General features: G+C 43.8%; 1 protein-coding gene across 1 annotated transcript in view; it reads right to left on the bottom strand.

The window, feature by feature from the left end:
- The window catches only part of LOC147025984 (ADP-ribosylhydrolase ARH1-like), a 40,788-nt gene that overhangs the window by 686 nt on the left and 18,027 nt on the right, over nt 1–22,075 (bottom strand). Inside the window, exons 5-6 of the mRNA XM_085880943.1 lie at nt 2,212–2,395; nt 50–318 (exon numbers count right to left, since the gene is read on the bottom strand). Of these exons, the coding sequence (XP_085737069.1) occupies nt 50–318; nt 2,212–2,395 (453 nt within the window). The remainder of the gene's footprint in view (nt 1–49; nt 319–2,211; nt 2,396–22,075) is intronic.

Genomic DNA, 22,075 nt, shown 5'->3' on the forward strand with positions numbered 1-22,075 from the left:
AGGTCTCCAAATCCTCACATTACCATATGCTCCTCAGTCCCTTTCTCACCCCCATGGAGCATGGCATGTAGACAGAGCGTCTCCCATTTGTTCCCAAGTTGTGCATCGGTCTCGTTCTCTCCCGGTCTTTTTCCTTGCATTTCGGCAACTAAAAGACCGTCGTACGCGATCATGGCCGCATCGTGCCCGCTACGTCCTGCCCATCCTTTTAGGCTTAGAGCACGATAGGCCTCGTCACGGGCTGTAGCGCCATAATCGCTTGGGAACCGAGGACTGGGAGCTGAAGATGAGGGCAGTAAGTTGCGTGAAGAAAGGTATCTAGGGAAGATAACAAGGTTTTGATGAATCATGTCAAAATGTGAGTACGTAGAACATTTTAGAGACGTATGATGCAGATCAGCCTCAATTAGCGTGCAGACTAATAAATGATCTGATGGCAAATTATTTCTTTCATAACCTTTTGTCAAGTGTTTATTCTCAAAGAGCTTAATGAGACATCATTGTACTTTTACATGAATTACAAGAACACGTAAGCATTGGACTGCGATCTCAGCATCATGAGTTTGGTTCTTCGTTCATATGCAGCACAGGGCTGTGGGGTACCATCATTGGTTGAGGGTGTTGCTGAGCTATTGATGCAATGCTCTCTGCTGCTTAGGACAGGAATTTGGAATTTGTTCGCGAAGAGTAGGCGAGCTATCGCCGGCACCATGAAGGACATCGTGGGATCTTTAACGTCCACCAAGGAATGCCGGTAGATGGTACGCCCAGTTTAAGGTCCATCCAAGGGACGGCACACACATTGATGAAACACCGGGGTGGACAGCTTCGAGGCGAGTGTGCGTACGCTAGGCCATCCTGTCAGTCGTGAGTTCGGTGCCGAGATAGGAATGCTAAAGAGGTTTTTGGATTTCCATGAAGTGTATAAAACGAGGGATCGAGCATTCTGAAATTGGGGGACGGTTGTCGGTTCGTTTTAAACTTCCACATGCAATCGCAAGCGAATTAAGTGAAGTGAATAATTAACAAATAGTTGGGTAAAGAGAATACAGACATTGGTAAAGGTTTACATCGCTCAAAGAAAACCTCCGACGATGATGGCAGCTCTGAATTATTTGAACTGATAGGAGACGTTGCGTGATGGAGCAATGGAAGTAATTTTTTGAAATAAAGTTTGGGAAATAGAGTGAAGGGGGATCATGAGGGCCTGACCACCTGAATGCTCCCATTCATGATACCCACACCAATAGCAGTCTGGACGAGAAAGATGTCGAGTCAGTAAATCCTACACTTGGGAGCACCTGGTCCGAGCACGAGCTCAACAGCTTTCTCTTGCAAATGAAGCGGACTTCTTTGTTGTCGACAAGATATGTTCGCAACCAACTGGAAGCTTCATCATCTCGTTGAATAAGTGCATGGTATTAGATGTAGCATTCCCAGGTGCCATTATACCAATGCCAGTTTGTTTGAATTTGGGAGTATGAGAAGAGTGTGGATAAGGTAAAGGAGATGGGAGAGGAAAGGGAAGCGATGGGGATTGGGATGGGATATTAAAATTCAACCTTTTAAAAATACCACACCAAAGATGAAAGAAAGCAGATGTGATTAACAATGATAATCCCCTTTCCCGACCACTATCTTTTAGTCTTCACTTTGGGGGGATTTACTGTATATAAATATCGACAATGTGCAATAAAATGCAGAGGAAAAGACCGTTCCAGTCAATGTGAACATGAAATACCACCTGATATCCACTGTCCATTATGCTGCCACAGCGTCTCGGATTCATACTACTACTGAATTGGCAGGATGGCCTTGAGGTACGCACACTTGCTTCTAACCCGTCTTCCAATCCCAACTCAGCTATAACCTGTCATCCCGGTGTTTCACAGGCAGGGTGATGCATCAACGTGTGTGCCGTCTCTCGGATGGACGTTCAACGGGTGTCCCGTCTTCCAGCTTTAGTTGGTGGACATTACAGATCCCACAGTATTCTTCATGAAGAGTGGGCGAGCTATCACCTGCACCCATTGCTTCAACAGCACAGCTGTGCCCTGGGACAACGATGCTGCATATGAAAGAAGATATGACTACTTCATAAATTAGGAAGAACTGTTGTGCATTTCAAAATATGAATGGATAAAGGAAAATCCAGAATACTGTACAAGTAAATATTGAAAATATTCTGTGAAATTATGCACAAAACTGTACCTCTCCCAGCGCTCGCCAAACTCTGACCAGACAGCCAGATTCTCTGAAACGCAGAATCCTGTGGATTTGACGTACTTCCACGCGGCAGTAAGAACTGTAGGAATGAACTGACCCCAAGTGGCCACTTCCTCTCCACGCACCGCAAGAGAGGTAAAGAGGGCTGCAACCACCCCACCTAAATAACCTTGAGAAAAATTACCTCATTGGTACAGTACATTCCACGAAAGAAAAATCAAAACAAGAAAAAGAGCAATCAGAGGTTGCAGACCCTCGCCAGAACTTGTTTTGGGTGGTGTTTGTGTGCTGGTGTGTTACGTAATTAATAAGAGACATAATTAGAACTGCCATTTTATGACTGGGTACCAAGACGTCCCGCTTTGATCGGACACCTGACCCTGACCCATGACGTTTTTCATTATTATTCAATGGAATTAAAATCAATTAAATTTAAATCAAATAGAAGACTAAGTCGGTACAGTCCTGCATTGGAGTCAATCAGAAGGAACCCGAACAAGCAAAAAGAAAAGATGAAGTCGTCAGGAGGAACCCGGGTAGGATTCGCATTTCAGCTGCTACTCCACTACCTTAAAACCCATCCAGGCACAGCCAAGTGAGCCTTATTTTAAAAAATCAAAACAACTAAATCATTCTGGCTGCCACACCTTGTGTCCAATCAAGTTGAAATTTAAAGCGTGTATTTCCCCATCACTACTACGTCATAAGTGTGAAGTTTCGTGTTGCTTGATTAAGCGGTTCCAGAGAAAACATTATTTAAACATTTTCTTCAATCCAATATGGCTGCCAAACCATGTGACATCAATTATTCCTAAACAAACTTGTACAGCCAAGGCTTGGGGAACATTTGTATGGCGTTTCCCCTCAATCTGTCCAGCCATTCTGGAGAAGATCTTTATAGGTTTTCAGGTAAATCCAATATGGCTGCCAAACCATGTGACCTGTGACATCATATGTGTGAACCTTTTGTTCCTCATGGATAGGGGGTCATACTTGTAAAGTTTTGCCTCGATCTGTTCAGCCACTTCAGAGAACAAGATTTTTTTTGAACGTTTTTCGTTTAACCATATGGCTGCCAAATCACGTGTCTGACGTCATCAATTTCTTTTCTGTGGACCATTTTATCCCTGGATGACCCTCAAATTTTCATACTCATCAGATGTAGCATTCTACATATGCGATGACGACATAACGGAGGCACCTATGACGTCATAAAAAAATCACACTTATTCCCCACTAGGAGTACTTGCTATGTTCCAAGTTTCAATTTTTCCCTTGGTGTGGTTTCAGAGATACAGAGGTCCAAAGTTTTACCGTTTTTCCAACATGGCTGCCACACCATAGTCCTATGACGTCATAATTATTAAAACATTCTACATCAGTCGTTGCACCTATGGTGAAAATTTCCTCTCAATCTGACAAACGGTTCTGGAGAAAAACACAAAAGTTCTGTGCGGACAAGCGGACCCAAGCACATTACCCTCTCCTTTGGCGAGGATAACAAATAAACATAACCACGAAAGAGCAATCAGAGATTGCAAACCCTCGCCAAGACTTGTTTTGTGTGGTGTATTTTGTGTGACAAATAAATGGAAGTATTTACTAAATGAAAGTTCCTTGATTGCAAATGAAAGGTCTAAATGGTCTCGTAAATGTGGAAAGGTCAAAGGTCTGAAAAGTTGTAAAGGTTAACGGTTGAAAGGTCTGAAAAGGTCAAAAAAGTGTCTAAAGGGTCGGCATTGTCTGAAGGGGTCGAAAGTGTCTTAAAATATCTAAAAAGGATCCACAGGTCAAAGAGGTCTACAGGGTATTAAAAGAGTCTAAAGCTCTTTGGGGTTCTACAGGCTTTAAGAGGATCTCGAGGGTCAGAGGTCTAAAGGGTGTAATGGGGTCTATTGTGTGTTATGGATCAAGTGAGTCTTAAAGGGTCTTAGGTGTATGAGGGGTCTTAGGGGTCTGTCGGGTTTAATGTAGTCTATAAGGGTCGACAGTGTCTTAGGATTCTAAGGACTTTAAAGGATATCGAGGGTCTTGGGGGTCTTAAAGTGTGTTAAGAGTTTTAGCGGTCTAAAGGGTCTTAGGGTTAAAAAGGGTTGAAAGGCTCTTCGGGGTCTCAAAGGGTCTGAGAGTTTTTGGGATCTTAAAGGGTATTGCAGTCTCTTGGGGGTTGGAGGGGGGGGGATGGTGGTTTGTATAAATAGTCGAAGCTCGTGAAGAGCTAGAATTAGTACACTGGACAGATCAGGACACAACAGGACAAAAGGTACAGTTGAGAGAGGGGAGGGAACACCAACGGCAGAGTTGAAGGCCGAGATAGAGGTGGACTTGGACAAACAATGGGTGTGGGGAGGAATGAGGGGCAGGAGAAGATGTTTAAGATGGACAAGATTGATACAGAAGGAAACTCAGGAAGGAAAACTGGAAATTTGTAGGAGGGACTGCGGTGGGGGTGGGAGGGGGGTGGTGTAATGAGGTTAGAAAAGATCATGGTTTTGGATTGGGGATGATCTGACATGGTGGCGAGCAGCTGTCTTGAAGACCTGGATGAAAGAATGAGATTGAAAAGAATGTGGAGGTTGGTTCCCTCTGACCCTCTGAGTCAATACTTTGTATAAGAACCTTTGGCAGTGATTACAGCTTGGAATCTTCTTGGGGATGTCTGTATCAGGTTTACTCATCTGGATTTGGGGATTTTCTCCCATTCTTCCTTACAGATTTACTCGAGCTCTGTCAAGTTGGACGGGGAGTATCGGTGAACAGCGATCTTCAAGTCATTCCACAGGTTCTCAATGGGATTTAATTCTGGGTTTTGGCTGGGCCATTCAAGGACTTTCATGTTCTTGTTCTGAAGCCATTCCAGTGTTGCTTTGGTTGTATGCTTGGGCTCATTGTCCTGTTGGAACGTAAATCTTCACCACAATCGAAGGTCTATTGCACTCTGAAGCAGGTTCTCCTCAAAGATTTGCCTGTATTTGTCTCCATTCATTGTTTCCTCTATCCTTACAAGTCTCCCAGTCTGTGCCACTGAAAAGCATCCTCATAGCATGATGCTGCCACCACCATGCTTCACAGTAGGGATGGTGTTATAGATGGGCGATGAGCTGTGCTCGCTTTCCGCCAAATGTAGCGCTTTGCATTCAGGCCAAAGAGTTCAATTTTCATCAAATCAGATCACAGAATCTTTTGCCTCATGCTCTCAGTCTTTCATGTGCCTTTTTTTAGAACTCCAGGTGTGTTGTCATGTGCATTTTCTCAGGAGTGGCTTACATTTTGTCACACTCCCATAAAGCCTAGATTTGCAAAGTGCTGCAGAAATTGTCCTTCCGGCAGATTCTCCCATCTCAGCCAAGGAACTCTAGTTCTGTCTGAGTGGTCATTGAGTTCTTGGCCACCTCCCTGACCAAGGTCCTTCTTTACCTATTTATTTACTGTAGTGGCTAGAAGCGATGCTTATTTGCCCCTCATTACCGCGCTGATACATGTATTCCTCTGGTAGGGTTGTTTCCTCAATCGATGATTTGCCCAGTATACTTCCAATGCTGACTTGGACTGGTTGACCGTTTTTGCGTTGACTGCACTTTCTGGGGTGTGAGTTCCAGTTGTTGATGCTTCCGACTGAAAGTGCATTCTGCTGGTTCTGCAGTGATATTTCCTTAGTCTGGTTCTGCAGTGATATTTCCTAATTTTCAGTCTGTGCCCTCTGGTTCTCGACTCCTCATCCATCGAAAAGAATTTCATGACCTCCAGGTTATCAAACTTCTTGACAATTTTAAACACCTGGACAAGTTCTGCCCTTTGCTTTCTACAGGCCAGTGTTGGTAATTTCAGGGCTATCAGTCTGTTTGGGTATTCTTGATGTCATAAATCTGGTATTAGTCTGGTAGCTCTTTGTTGTACTTTCTCCATCAGGTCCTCGTCCTTGTATGTAGGGTACCATACAAATTTCCATCCATCCATCCATCCATTGGGACCACATTCTGTGCAGAGCATTGGTGCTGCCGAAGCAGTATCCTTGGCTATTGGGCACAATCCTGGATGAGTCGCCACTCCAACACAGGATTCCAGCAGGTTGGCACTCTTTCCCAACCTCGGAAGGATGACAGGTCACCTGGTATTAATTCAACAACCAAGGGGGGTTTGAACTCAGCATCCAAGGATCCCAAGCCCACCACCCTAACCATGAAGCTAATACCAGGCATATACAAAGTTGCAGTATTCTAATGTAGGCCTAACAATGGTCTTGTATAATTGAAGACTTCCTTTCTGTTTTTGAGTGAAGAAGGATCTTTTAATGATTCCCAGCTTCATGTTAGCTCTTGGCAGCATCAGCAACATGAGTATCGAAGGTCAGACTTGTATCGAATATGATGCCAAGGTCTTTTTCCTCTTTCCACTCCTTGACGTCCTTCTGCCCTGAATCATCTGAACCTCCAGTGGTTGGGTTGCACTCGATCTTCCACCGTGAAACCCATGCTGCTCTGTACTTCGTAAATCGTTTTCATCCTTATGTTTTATCAGGACTCTTCCAATGATCTTCTCCATTAACTTGCACACCACAGAGGTCAAACTTACTGGTCTGCAGTTAGCTGTGTTAGGTATGGATATCAGGTGATGGCCACATTGGCCCATATTTAGACATTTAACTCATTTAACCATTCAGTAATTGCATTAACCAGGTGACTGGATTCAAACCATTGTCCTGGCTGCTTCAAATTTGTGTCTCCAAACCTTTTGCCTTCACTTTACAGTTTGCTTTACGATGTGTTACAAGATGTCCTTGCCAGAGCGCTTCTGCAGGCTGTTGTTTATTCCAGTGCGGAGTGGCAACAAACGGCTGGAGAACTCTGTTATAGCTGATTCACCCAAGGGCCGTAGGGAGGGTGGAAAGCCCACTTGCCAAATTGTTTCTTCTTTGTCTTGTTTTCTCCGCCCTGTAATAGGTTATATATATATATATATATATATATATATATATATATATATATATATATATATATATATATATATATATATATATATATATATATATATATATATATATGCATTTTTGGAGAATGATTCTTCAGAGTGTGTGTGATTCTGAGGCTTGATCACTGTTGGTTCGAGTCCTGCACCACATCTCCGCATGCGTGTGTCCCAAATAAACCACACATTTGAGTATCCTCAGTTGACTCACCTCAATTCTTGGCCGGGATTGAAGGGTCTTCACAGCTGGCGACCCAGATGGGACTAGACAACTTCTGAAGCTGTGTACCGGAGGGGCTTCGCTTGGTGTACGGTGCTTACAAGACGAAGGTACGTGTGCGCACACATCGGGCACCTGCAATACAGGACAGCCCTAGTTAAGTGAACACCGTACACTTGGCAGAGGGAGCTCCTTTGGACACAGCCTCGGGGTGTGCTCTTGTTACGAACTGATGGTAAACGAGGAAAATCGAGTGCGGTTTGTTTGAGCACAAAAAGGCTGTCAGGCCGTGTTGTGAAGACCGGTTTGGGTCAGAGGACAAGGAACGTCCGAGTGAAGTAAGGGGAGCAGGTTGGAGTCCTGTAATAGTTGGGAGGGTCCAGAGTCCGTCAGAGGAAAGAAAAGCTTTAAGGCAATTGCGAAGAGCGGGTCTCTGATCCTGCACAGTAAAAGGAGAAAAGAGAGCGATCAGGCGGTCGGCAAGAAAGGGGATTTCGGTCCGATAAAAGGAGAAATGTTTCAAGGCTATAAGGTTAGTGACAAGTGAAGAACATACAATGGGGAATAACTCTTCAAGGAACATAGTGTTACCAGGAGGGACAATGCTGAAAGTTGTTGGTGATAAATATGGGATAGATACGGGAAAGAGAGTACAAGATTGGGTGACTTGGACAGCGGGCAGAAGGGATCCCTTCCCTCTGAACGGGTCCCTAGATCCAAAGGTATTACATACAGTGAGTACTGTGTTGAGGGAGGGCAAAGCTGGGGGCCTGAAACAAAGTGGAAAACACTGGAAGGCGCTAGCTGCGTGGCTAACGGAGTCACAAGCTGAGACGGAGCGTAAGCGACTAGGTTTAGAGGGAACCTTGAACCAACGAGAAACGCCGAGCGAAATGAAACAGGAGAAATGGAAACAAGTGCTAGCGCAGCTGGCATTACAAGACGGAGGAGAGTAAACACCGGCTGGGATAGCAAAAGGAATTTACCCTGTCCTGGAGGAGGAAGCAGAGACAGGAGGGGCTGATATTCAACAGTGCCCAATGATGCAAACAGGGGAGAGCGTGTGGGTCTGGAGATCATGGACACCACAAGATATAAGGGGACTAAAAGCAAACATGGAGGAATGTTTAAAGGTGAACCAAAGAAAAGCAATAAAAATATTACATGATCAGATAGCGATGCATGGGGCCACCAGGACAGACATTGGGTTCATATGTACGGCGGTACTGCCGAGCTCGGTATGGGGTGCTCATTCGGCTGTGTGGGGTGTTGAACCAGAGCACGAGGTAGATGACACCCTGAACCGAAGGAACCTTCCAGAGGCAGAACGGGCAGCCCAAACAGTGTATAAGGACAGGGTGGGAACACTGATGGAGACGTTGGCCACAGAAATGGCCCCACGGGTGACAGATTGGCGAGCAATACAGGATGTGATACAAGACGTGAAGGAGGCTCCTAGCGCCTACAAGACGCGTCTGTACGAACAGATTGAATTGCATTCGGGATATAATACCCATCTGGGGGGAAAAAGTGTTGAAGTTTTATTTAAAAGCCATAGGGATTTTGGATAAACTGAAATGACAATTGTGAATGTTTCGAAGATTTTGATCCGAGTTGTAACCATTGTACTTAAAAGATGTGATTTAAATGTAGAAATGTGATTTTGAATGATTTTTATAAAAAATGATTTGATGATGTTTAGCACGTGGGGCGATTCACAGATTTAATATACGATGCCCTCGGATGGACGTTGAACTCGGCGTGCTGTTTTTATTCGTCTGTGAATGTTGATGTTGCCTGAACTAGTGCTGGGAAGGCAATGGCAAACAACCCGGTGTAACCCTTTGATCGATTCAGTCAAGGTAAATTCATAACATTTGAGTGGATCGATGCTGAAGATTTTATTTTGTGATTTATTGATTTTAAAAGAAAATATTTTATTGTTTAGACCAAAAAAGCAGTTTCAGAGAGATTGGATGTTTTATTAGTCTGAAGTTTAAGATGCCTCCCCAAGACTGTGATAAAGTTTGGGAAGGTTCGAGCTACATGTGTAGACGGAGTGTTTGAGCTGCAATTTAAATGATATTCGCCTGATGACAGATTTGACAAGTGATTTGACAATTTTTGTACAACTGTTTAAAATGATTTATTTATTTTGATAAAGGAAAATGGATTCGTAATTGAGAAGGTCGGAGGAAGTGATAGATGGTTTGTGTATGCGAGTTGGAAAAATGGCAGCATGTTGCTGTTTTGGTGAGAGAGAAGTGGATAGATGGAAAATGTCAGAGATTTAAAATGTCGATGGAATTCAGAGTGTGTGTGATTCTGAGGCTTGATCACTGTTGGTTCGAGTCCTGCACCACATCTCCGCATGCGTGTGTCCCAAATAAACCGCACATTCGAGTATCCTCAGTTGACTCACCTCAATTCTTGGCTGGGATTGAAGGGTCTTCACAAGCTGGATTAGACTTATTTCCCTTCTTCAAAATTGGCACTACAGTAGCTTCTTTCCATGACTTTGGTACACCTCCCTCCCTCAAGAGTTTGGTGAAGATCATCTGAAGAGGTTCACAAATTTATTCATGTGTTTCTCATGGAACACATGAGTGTATCCCATCTGGTCTTGGAGACTTGTTGATGTCCATGTGTGCAAGAAGGCAGTCTATGTCTTGTGAAGTAAATACCACATCAGATATGGTGGCTTCTGATCTCAATTCCTGACTGGGCATTATTGGCACATCCTCTTGTGAATAAACACTCCCAAAGTATGCATTGAGAGTTTCTGCCTTCTCTACGTCGGTCCTTACCCAGTCTCCATCAGATGTCTGCAAGTCAGGGACTCCTGTCCTGTATTAGCCTTGGATTAGCTCTTCAGTCTTCATGTATTTCCAAAAGCTCTTATCGTTGGTGTTGCCCTCCTCTGCTAACTTCTTCTCAAATTCTGCTTTTGTCTGTCTAATTGTTGAGGTTATGTTTCTATCTTTCGTGTTGTCCTCGCATTCATCTTTGCTTTCATTGTTTCTACGATTTAGATATCTGGCCGAGCACCTTCGTTTCTCCTTTACTGACTCGAGAGCTGTTTTGTTCATCCACTGTGGCCGTTTCCTAGTCATCTTCTTTCTCAAGGGGATAAGTTCCTCTATACAATTCTAAAGTCTCCCCAAAAGCCAGGCCAACATTCTTGCTCGGTTGCTCAGTATGGTCAGACAGCCAGCTCAAGGAAGAGTCTCGGTAGTTCCATATTCTTTCTAGTTCCTAATGATGGAGCTCGCTGTGCTTTTGGGAACTTCAACACTCGAGAAATTGTTTTATACCCTTCCCCAGATCTATGCCTCCTCAATTCTATCTCTGAGTTCTACGAACAGTTCCTTGGGCTTCGTGGTAAAGTTTCTGCTCTGACATGCACTGTCAACTGTGGGACCTTGTATAGAAAGGTGTGTTTCTTTCTAAATCACGTCCAGTCAATTGAATTAGCCACAGGTGGACTCCAATCAGGTTGCAGAGACATCTCAAGGATGATCAAAGGAAACGGGATGCACCTGAGCTCAATTTGGAGTGTCATAGCAAAGAGGGTGAATACTTATTGATGCAAGACATTTCAGATTTTCATTTTTAAGTAATACCAGATGACCCGTGAACCCGTTGGGTTCCCGTTGTGACAGTCGTTGATGAAAAAAAAATCATTTCAAGAAAAAAAAATAAAGATACCTCCAGAAAACTATACCGTTGAGGTTGTTTGCATTGATCAAATTCTCCCGAATCGTAATTGAGTGAATAGGACTGAATACTTAAATTGATTTTTTTAATAATTTTTTTCGTTGCCCTATTTGAACGAAAATTGATACTGCACACTGCAGGCGAATGGTGAGTAAGGTGGCCCTAAAATTTTTGTGCTATCGTGTACCATTTTGGCTGTATTTCAGGAACATACATTCATACATAGAAGATGAGAGTTTTAGTAATATAGATAGATGTAAAAAAAATTCTGGAAACACTTTTCGCTGTCATTTTGCAGCATTTTGTGTCGATCGGTGACAAAAAATTTAGTTTAATTCATTCTAAGATTCATTCTTGGAGTTCTAAAGGGTCTTATGGGTCTTTGGGGTTTTAATAGGTCTTACGGTTGTAAAGGGTCGAAAGGATCTACCGGGTCTTGAGGGTGTTAAAGGGTCTTAGGTTTCTAAATGGTCTCATGTAATTAATACACATGCAGTACTCACATTCTGTGTGGACAAAGAGCCAAAGAAACTGACCCAAATGTAATGCTCTCTCCTCTGGCGAGGGTAATAAGCACATGTACAGGACACATCGAATACTAAAGCTCTTTCTAACCACTGACTGATATTAAAGATCGGAACCTTCCGGGTGACATAGAAAGCTGAAATTTTGCGTGCCGATCGACATTGAAGCCAGTACACCGGGAAAAATTACAGAATCGTCAGACAACATCCATAAATGAAAATACAAATAATTGAAAAAAAATGCAAGTGTGCAACCCGAGACAACGGGGAAACATGGTTCGTTTGCTTACACAATGTGTAAGTATATCCCGCTAGTGCATATATATATATATATATATATATATATATATATATATATATATATATATATATATATATATATATATATATATATATATATATATATATATATATATATATATATATATATATACAGGTGGCTGCAAAAGTAGGTATACAGAAATGAAAAACAAAACGTATTTTATTGATTATACCAGCATATCAATAATAACATACCAATAATAAACATATCAATAATAAACATTAATCTAAATTAATGAATGAATTCTAGTATTTAATTAATCCAAGCACCACTATTATAATACTGATAATACTGGTATAATCCTTACTGTATACCTACTTTGCAGCCCTATATATATATATATATATATATTTTTTTTTTTTAATATATATATATATATATTTTTTAATATATATATATATATATTTTTAATATATATATATATTTTTAATATATATATATATATTTTTAATATATATATATATTTTTTTAATATATATATATATATTTTTTTTAATATATATATATTTTTTTAATATATATATTTATTTTTTTTAATATATATATATTTATTTTTATATATATATATATATATATATATGTATACATATATATATATATTTTTATATATATATATATATATATATATATATATATATATATATATATATATTTTTATATATATATATACATTTTTATGGATTTTAGAATTCGGTCTGATGAATGTACACACACATCCAGGTCCTCAGACAGTTATTTCCTTAAATGCATGTTCAGATTAGCCCCATCCCCATGTCTAATGGGATCTTAAATGTGATTCGTTGAGAAGGGTAAAGGATATATCCCCTCTCTTATGGGAAGCTTTTTTTTCTTTGCGACAGACACGTTTACACACATTGTCCTCATGAGCTCTGAAGCCCACCCCCATTCTTCCTCAGCGGCAATCTTTCGTGAGCTCCGACGCTCGCCTTTTTTGAGAGCGCACGGGTCGTCATGGTAAGCGTGCCCCAGTGGGGCGGGGTGAGCTTGGGGCGGACGGCACTCCGCGGAGACAGCCCGGGGATATAAAAACGAGCGAGCGGTATGTTCCGAGGAGAAAAAGTGAGGAGAGAAAGCAGGGGGGAAAAGCGTTCTGAAGAGATAAGCATGAGGAGAGGAAAAGCGAAAGGAGAGAGGAAAAAGCAAAGGGCGAGAGAAGCGACCAAAAAGCGGGTGTCTGACGAGCGCCGACAAGATAATTTGCCCTTCCCAGTGCTTTGGCAAGCGAGCGTGTGTGGGTGTGAGCAGCGCCGCCAACAAGTGGGGCACTGGTCGATCACCAACAACACCAGGGTCTAAACCCGTGACAGATGATCTCGGTGCTCTCCAGACTTCGACTGGCGTTCAAGGCTGCCCCGCGAGAGGGTGCACGGAAAAGCTGGGTGCTGGCGACGGACGTGACACACACGCATGCATTTCAGGATGTTTTCTTTTCACGGACAACTTTCTGGTGAGCGAGACGATTCTCCCCCTCCCCTCCCCCTGAATGATCTGCTGGGTACCCTTGTCTGTGTTCAGCTGTAAGTCAACCCCCGATAAGCATCTGCTCTTTGTCTCTTTCCTGGCATTTTGATTGATTTTGCTTTGAAATTTATTCTTTATTTACCTCAGAAAATAAAGGTTTTTTTAGTTATTTATTTTATTATTAATAAATCCTTTGTCGATTTCCAACCTGTCCGTGTTTGTCCTTTCCTTCCATTGGTCGAGCATTATCCGAACCGAGATAGACTGGGAGGTAATTACCACAGATTTGACCAAAAAATAGTCGGCACGCAACAGCGGTTAAAACGCTCGGCCGCCCTAATTAAAATCCAATCAGTTAATATTGGTGTTTTGCCGAGGGTGCGCTCCCCGCTCAGGTAAGCACGTGACCTCTAGTTAAACTGAATAATTCGATGGCAGACACTGGAACTCGTGGTTGACTGGGTGGCGTTCGTGGTTTTAAAACAACCCACCATACCATAACGTTAATTGTGAGCGGTGGCCCCAGGTCCGGCTCGACCGAGAACAACCGGAGATTAATCCCCCCTGAGTGACAAGCTGGTGTCTCGGTACCCGGGGCCACAACAATATTTATACAAATATATATATATATATATATATATATATATATATATATATATATATATATATATATATATATATATATATATATATATATATATACACACACATCTCTATTGTAATACCAAGCTTGCACACTAAAAACTCGGCTCGCCGTCACATGATCCCTATGAAATTGCTGTGTCACTGAGCGGACATGCCGACAATGTTTGGAAAGTCTTGGCGTTCCATAGTACCACTTGCATTTTGCACAATGCGTATTTTTGTCATTCCCCGTGTACGGTCTGTCGTCAGCTACCAGCTATGTTGTACTGCTATCCCGTGCATGTGCACGGGTATCGCTCGCGTATATATATATATATATATATATATATATATATATATATATATATATATATATATATATATATATATATATATATATATATATATATATATATATATATATATATATATATATATATATATATATATATATATATATATTGTTACGAATTTGGAAACCTATCGCACACAACATTCAGGTCATAGAGATTAGTTATGTCAGTAAGTATGTGTTTTATAGATAGCTTCCTTCCCTTGTCTCGTGGGTGAATCAATGTAAATGCGCTGTGATTTATTTTAATAGTTAGGAGTTTTCAAAGGAAAACCTCATCTTCTGCAATGACAGCAACAAAATGACCGTTGGTTGCGGAAATACTGCAAAGGAGAAAACCCTCAGCTCCCGGCGTCCTCCACGCGCTTACGAGGGGAAAGGTCGAGCCTCACCCACCGATCAATAGCAAAAACCCGCAACTCCCGGCGTCCTCCATGCGCTTAAGGGGCTGTCACACCTTGACGTTTTAGCCAGCATATGGCAAGGTCTCAAAATGTATGTAAAACGCTGGCGTACGCTGAACTATTGATGTTTTTTTTAAAGTTTTGGGCGTATAATAACGTGTTGGATGTATGCATAACGTATTAGTAACGTACACAGAACGTTTCAATCACATATAGATAACTTATACCAACGAATGCTGAGCGTGTTGTCGGCGTTCACAACCTATGCCCAACGATAGTCGAACTTATGCATCGCGGCAGCGTATTGCCGACGATCACGTGGTGTAGGCTATTCATAGGCTGCGGCTCGACGATTCAAATCATAACCGCACTAGACATCGAAGTGTGAAGCCGCTGTCACACCTTGACGTTTTAGCCAGCGTTTGCTGACGTATGAAAAATTTGCCGAACCAAGCTGGCACACGTCGAATACATTATGGGTAAGTTTTGTATACGTTAAGAGCACGCTGGCATACGTTTTCATACGCAGAGTACGTCGAGAAATTTTCAGCAGGTTGAAAATTTCTCGGCGTATGACACACGCTCCGCATACGCTGTCCATAAGTTTTAGGCACGTTATGCGATCGTTGACACACATCGACACACGTTACTTGTACGTTACTCATAAGTTGAAACACGTCGAGGTAATGGTTAGCGTCATTGTTCCAGACTCCCTGGTTTTTTTTATTTTTTATTTTTTTCTTCGGTACGACGGTGAAGTTGACACTTCGATTTCTAGTGTGGTTATGATTTAAATCGTTGAGCGGCAGCCTATTAATTATATTATATATCATTGAGTTTAGAGTTAATGAGGTCTCGCGGTCATACTCGCGGCCAACGTCTGGCCCTGCAACAATATGTATGTGTGTGTATATATATATATATATATATATATATATATATATATATATATATATATATATATATATATATATATATATATATATATATATATATTAGCGATACCCGTGCACATGCACGGGATAGCAGTACAACATAGCTGGTAGCAGACGACAGACCATACATGGGGAATGACAAAAATATGCATTGTGCAAAATGCAAGTGGTACTATGGAACGCCAAGACTTCCCAAACATTGTCGGCATGTCCGCTAAGTGCCACAGCAATTTCATAGGGATCGTGTGACGGCGAGCCGATATTTTAGTGTGCAAGCTTGGTATTATAATCGAGAATATAGTTATACATATATGCATTTATATAGATATATTTATACATATATAGTATATATATATATATATATATATATATATATATATATATATATATATATATATATATATATATATATATATGCTAATCACCTCAGCCATTCGGCGCAGTCACGCTGAGCTGGATCAAGGGCCAAATTACCCCTTTGTCTAGCTCAATTTGGGTTTTCCAAGGTTGATCGAGCGACATGCCACATGCCTCCTCCCATCGAGCCACTCAAAATGGCAACTTGCAGCTCGGTTCGTCGCCCTCTGGGGGAGGGCTTTGGATTTGAATGCTAATCGTTCCGCCAAATCTATCCTTTATAGTATTTGTAATGCTTTACGGCTTTTCGATCGTGGTGACTCGAAAAACTCAAACGAGACCCAGTTCATCCTTGTGTGTATTGAAGGAAGATGGGAGGGTGAACAGGTAAAATGCAAATATTTTATATTCAAACATGATCATCGATGCTGAAATACGTGCCCCAGTTTTCGTATGGACGTAAGAACCTGAAGTAAACTACTCCTTTACAGGCCCTCAAGCACACCACAGTGAATAGACCAGTAGAAGGATAAAGAATAAATACCAGCTGCAGCTCACATGGGCACCTTGATGCTTTTGATAAGGTGAATGGCTCTGCAGCCCGATCGGGGAGGGATGGAGGTCAACGCATGCCGCACTAATGGGAGCCCCAGTTCTAGTGCAGGCAGGAGGTGGAAAAAGTGATTACGCAGGTCCCGCGGTTTGGCTCTCCGGGCGGCATGTACTGGACTAGACTCCCACCGGACCGCAACATGACCACTGCCCAACCGGACTGGCTCCCACCGTTGGTGGGCGGGCTTCAGACAGGCACTCAGGATGCCCTTCCTTGTGGCATCGCCCCACCCTGTCTGCCCTGCACAAATTGGTAGTTTGGCCGTAAATCTTTGGGAAATCCCTCCTTTGAGCCTCTTGACTCTTTCTGAATGTTTGAGGCTTGGGTTTTTCACCTGTACAGTGTTGCAAGGCTGGATTTCCCCTATAAAGCATGTACAAGATGTCGCACTTGGGGGATAGGTGAGGTAAACCATATTAGAGGGAACCACACCCAATATTTGCTCAAGAGTTGGCAGACTCGGGACGAGTCTCGTGCGGGGAGGGGGTAATGTGACAATTTTGGAAATTTACCCCAGGGGAGAGCATTTATGGACATATAGGAGACTCGAGGATGAGTTATTTCATTAGTCTATGTGTAGGTAGACCTGTGCCCCTTGTTTAATGGGTTTTTTTGGTGTGGGGGGTGCATTGAGGTTAGTTTGGGTAAACCTGGTGTGATGTCTCTGCTCCCCACCCCCTGCTACTTTCAATCCTTCTTTTAATCCACCATCAGTCTGTTCCAACAATCCTCCCTCTGCCTTTCTCAATCCACCAATAATCCCCTTCACCAAACTTCAATTCAATAACCCCTCATTCATCCCGTCAGTCTTCTTTCAACCCCGCAGGTTTATTCTCGTCCTTCGGCACGTCTGTTTTCCTCACCACTCGAATCGACTCATTCTTTCATGATTTGCCACCAACCACCCATCACTCACCATGAACAATTGATCCTCCGGACCGGCACCGAATTACATTTCCCGCATTCTTCCTTCCCTGTGCTTCCTTATTCTTCCTTCTTGCATTTCACACATTCATGGCACAAAGCACAATGCTTGTTGCATTCATAATAAAGTACAAAGGACGTTTTGTGTGTGCAGTGAGGGGCTGAGGGCGCCTTCAGCATCTTTCATGCACAAAGGGTGGGGTGAGGGCTGCGTTTAAGTCTCCCTCAGGGACAGCGGCATTTTCCACAAGCTGCGTTGTGGACACGACCCCATTAGATGTGCACCTGTTAGAAAGAGACTCGCATGAGTCGGGACTCAAGAAAGCGATATCCTGAGAGGAGAAGAAAGCCCAGAGTGTGGACGGAACAGAGTCTCCTCAAAGCTTGTCCGGCAAACAGAGTCTCCTCAAAGCTTGTCCGGCGCAGAGTACGAAGGAGAGAAAGTTTTTAAAAACCACAGTTTGCCATGGATGCTCGCTTTCCATCAACCATTCTTTTTTTCCAACTTCAGTGCCAACTCACCCCCCTCACCCCTCACTCTCACTCTCAAAGCAACCATCCCACTCTTCTCCCTCCAAGCCTCCCTCTCACCTCTTTCAAAAATTCCCCCCTCACCTTTCTCCCACCTTTCATCCCCCTCACTCTTCCTTCTCTAAGTTGCCCCCCTCTCATCCACCAACCTGCCTCCCTCCACTGCCCTCTCACCTCCATCTCTTCACTCCACCTCCTCAAATCCTCAACTGCCATCTTCCTTGTCGCTTGTCCCCCCTCTCTCCCAGCACCACAGAGCCTTTTCTCCTCCTCATTCGGCCCCCTCCCCTCGCTATTCTGCAATACCCCACACTCCTTCAGCAACCCTCCTTACCTCCCCCCTCGTCCCTCGTCCTACCCTCCCCCGCCCCTCCACCTCCTGCACCCAAAGCCTCCTCCCCTACCTCTTCATTAAAAGTGTGGACCTCAAATATCCGGGGCCTTCGCTCAAACCTTTCAGATCTTTCCATGCAGGTTGCCACTGACAAACCAGACATTATCTGCCTAACAGAAACTTTCCTCTCCCAAGACGTGTCTGACTCCCAAGTATCTCTCCCTGGTTACTCCCTCTTACGGTATGACAGACCTGAGCCTCGTCCTGGTGGAGGTGTTGCTCTCTTCATCAAAGACTCTATTCCTCACTCTCCCTGCACTGCTCTCACTCCCCCACACCCCCAGGAATACCTCTGGCTTCAGCTTCCCCTCCACTCCCACCTCATGTTTATATGTGTACTGTACCGTCCACCGAACAGTGATGACTCCATCTACACCTCACTCTCCGAAAACATGGACCATCTTCTATCTTCTCATCCAAACTCTCTCTTCCTCTTATGTGGCGACTTCAATTGTCATCACGCCAGTTGGCTAGGTGTGGGTACCTCTCTCACCTGCCATGGGACATCAGCAAAAGCTTTCTGTGACTCATTGGGACTGACTCAATCGGTCAACTTCCCGACCCGGATCTCAACCAATGGTACTCCATCTCTTCTGGATCTGATTTTGACAAATTTCCCTGACAATATCTGCTGCTCTTCCTTCGCTCCAATTGGTTCTTCTGACCACGTCCTTGTTAAAGTGGACATCTCTCTGGCTGTCATCAGAGAACCACCTCACCGCCGTCGAGTCTGGCATTTCACTCAAGCCGACTGGCAGGGTCTCCGAGCATCCATCAAACTTACAGACTGGTCTCCTATCACTACTTTCTCAAACATCAACTCATCCTGGGAATTCTTTCAAAGAAACTTGCTCTCCCTCATGCACAGATTTATCCCCTCTCGTGTTCAGTTGTCTTACCCTTCCTCCCGCCCTTGGTTTACTGAAGCTTGTGGTGAGGCAGTTGTCCTGAAACAACTTGCCTTTGCCTCATGGAAAGCAAACCCAACTGAGGGCAATCTCAGTTCTTTCCACAAAGCTCGGAACAAGTGTGTATCTACCCTCAGGAGAGCCAGAAAACAACATCTTTCTCATCTCAAGTCTGAACTCTCAAACCTCTCTCCCTCCTCAAAATCCTGGTGGCGTTTAATCAAATCTGTTTCTGGTGTATGTTCCCCCTCCATCCCCTCCCTTACCTCAAATGGCCGCACTGCTGATTCCACACGTGATAAAGCTGAATGTCTAAACTCGGTGTTTGCAGCTAAATCTTGTGTCCCAAACCCATCACTATCTCTACCCACTTTACCCAGTCGCACCCAACTGTCCCTGGACTCTGTATCCTTTTCTCCTGACAAGGTGGAGAGCTTGCTTTCAAACCTCGAGTCAGATTCTGCAACCGGTCCAGACGGCATCAGCCCACGTGTCCTCAAAGCCTGCTCTTCTGCTCTTGCTCACCCTCTCTCTGTTCTATTCACCCTCTCATTTTCCCAAGGTCATCTGCCATCTGCTTGGAAATCTGCTAACATCACTGCCCTGCATAAAAAAGGTGCAAAAACAGATCCCTGTAACTACAGACCAATCAGCCTTCTCCCAATCATCAGCAAGGTTATGGAATCCATCATTGCTTCAGACATGAAATCCTTCCTCTTCTCCAATGGCTTGATTTCCAATCATCAATTTGGTTTCAGACCAGGTCACTCTACCCTGGATATGCTGCTACTGCTCTCCCATCAATGGATGGAGGTCCTCAATGCCAGACAGGAAATCCGAGCCGTATCCCTGGACATATCACGTGCTTTTGACACAGTCTGGCACCCTGCCCTACTCACCAAACTCTCTTCCCATGGTATTCAAGGCCATCTCCACTCATGGCTCGCAGACTTCCTCTCCTGTCGCAGTCAACGTGTGGCCCTAAATGGAGTTCTTTCATCCCCTCTTCCTGTGCAGGCTGGAGTTCCTCAAGGTAGCGTTCTGGGCCCTGTTCTTTTTCTGGTTTTCATCAATGATCTCTCGGACTCTCTGGAAAATCCTCTATTTCTCTTTGCCGATGACTCCACCCTCTGCCGTACCATCTGTCATCCCTCAGACCGGCAAGCAGCAGCTTCTTCGCTCACTGCAGATCTGGATAAAATCACAAACTGGTCCAACACGTGGAACATGTCTTTCAATCCACACAAATCTCACACTCTCACTATGTCTCTTCGAAAGGACCGTTTACAAAACCCCCGCATCCACTTTCTCAACAATCCTCTGGAAGAAGTCTTTTCTTTCAAGCTTCTGGGTCTCACTATCTGCCATGACCTTTCCTGGGAAAGTCACATTTCCAACCTCGCCTCAAAAGCCAGTCGCCGACTGGGAATCCTCCGTCGTGCAAAGTCCTTCCTCGGCCCTCTTGAGCTCCTGACTACTTACAAAGCTTTTGTCCGTAGCCTGATGGAGTACTGCTCTCCCCTCTGGGCTGGTGCTCCTGCCTTCCACCTTTCTCGACTTCACGCTGTCGAAACCAGGGCTTTTAAGATCATTGGCATCTCCCGCAATGAAGCTGAGTCTTTGGGCCTCTCACTCAATCACCGCAGGTTGGTCGGTGGTCTTTCTGTCTTCTACCGACTCCTCTCCAGCCTTGCCCCCCTGCTCTCTCTGCGATTTGTCCCAACCACATTTCCACAGGGCGCTCAAGGTCCGCCAACAACCCCCTTCTGGTAAAACTACCAAAATCACGAATCACTGCTCATCTTCACTCTTTCATTCCTCTTTTTTCCCGCCTTTGGAATAAACTTCCTCACTCTATTCTTTCCCATTCTTCCCTCCAGGCTTTCAAAACAGCTGTTCACCACCACCTCTTATCTTCCCCCATCCAAATCCTCGATCTTTTCTACCCCGATAATCCACCCAAGCCCACTTCCTTCAATTCTCCTGCTTTCCTTCCTGAAAGTCCCTGTAATGTCCATCTTCTCCTCGCCATGTTCCCCGTCCCATCCCCATCCCTCTCCCTTCCACAGTTCACCTGTGTCTGTTCCCCAATGTTTTGTCCCTCCCACTCCCACCCCTCTTGTCTCATGCCTCCTTGCTGTGAGTTGTGTGTTAGCTCTCATACGAGCCTCGACCAAGGTATACAAAAAAAAAAAAAAAAAAAAAAAAAAAAAAGGAGCCCATCGTGTGGAGGAGGGCAGAATAGAAAGCTTACAACGTGGCTTGGTTCATGTGGAGCTGCATGTCCCAGGTGCACAGTAGTTGGCATATCTTGGTTGCTGGAGAGGACTTGCCTGCTGCTGCTAGAAACCTCAGACATAGTTGCGCATCCAATCACACTGCATCCCACTCCAACGCCAGTCTTTCCCATCTTTCCCCTCCACACCCCAAGTATATTTTGACTGGTACAACCCCGTTTGGTTGTGTGAGGTGAGGGAAGGTGTTGACCCCATGCTCTATTTTTCTCTTTCTCTCTTTTCCTTTTGTTTTCTTCGTCCCAGATTGAATGATGGCATATGTCTTTTGACTAAATAAGAT

The sequence above is a fragment of the Eptatretus burgeri genome, chromosome 5 (assembly GCF_056783735.1).
Source record: "Eptatretus burgeri isolate ZD-2024b chromosome 5, Ebu_testis_v1, whole genome shotgun sequence".
NCBI classification, from domain to species: Eukaryota; Metazoa; Chordata; class Myxini; order Myxiniformes; family Myxinidae; genus Eptatretus; species Eptatretus burgeri.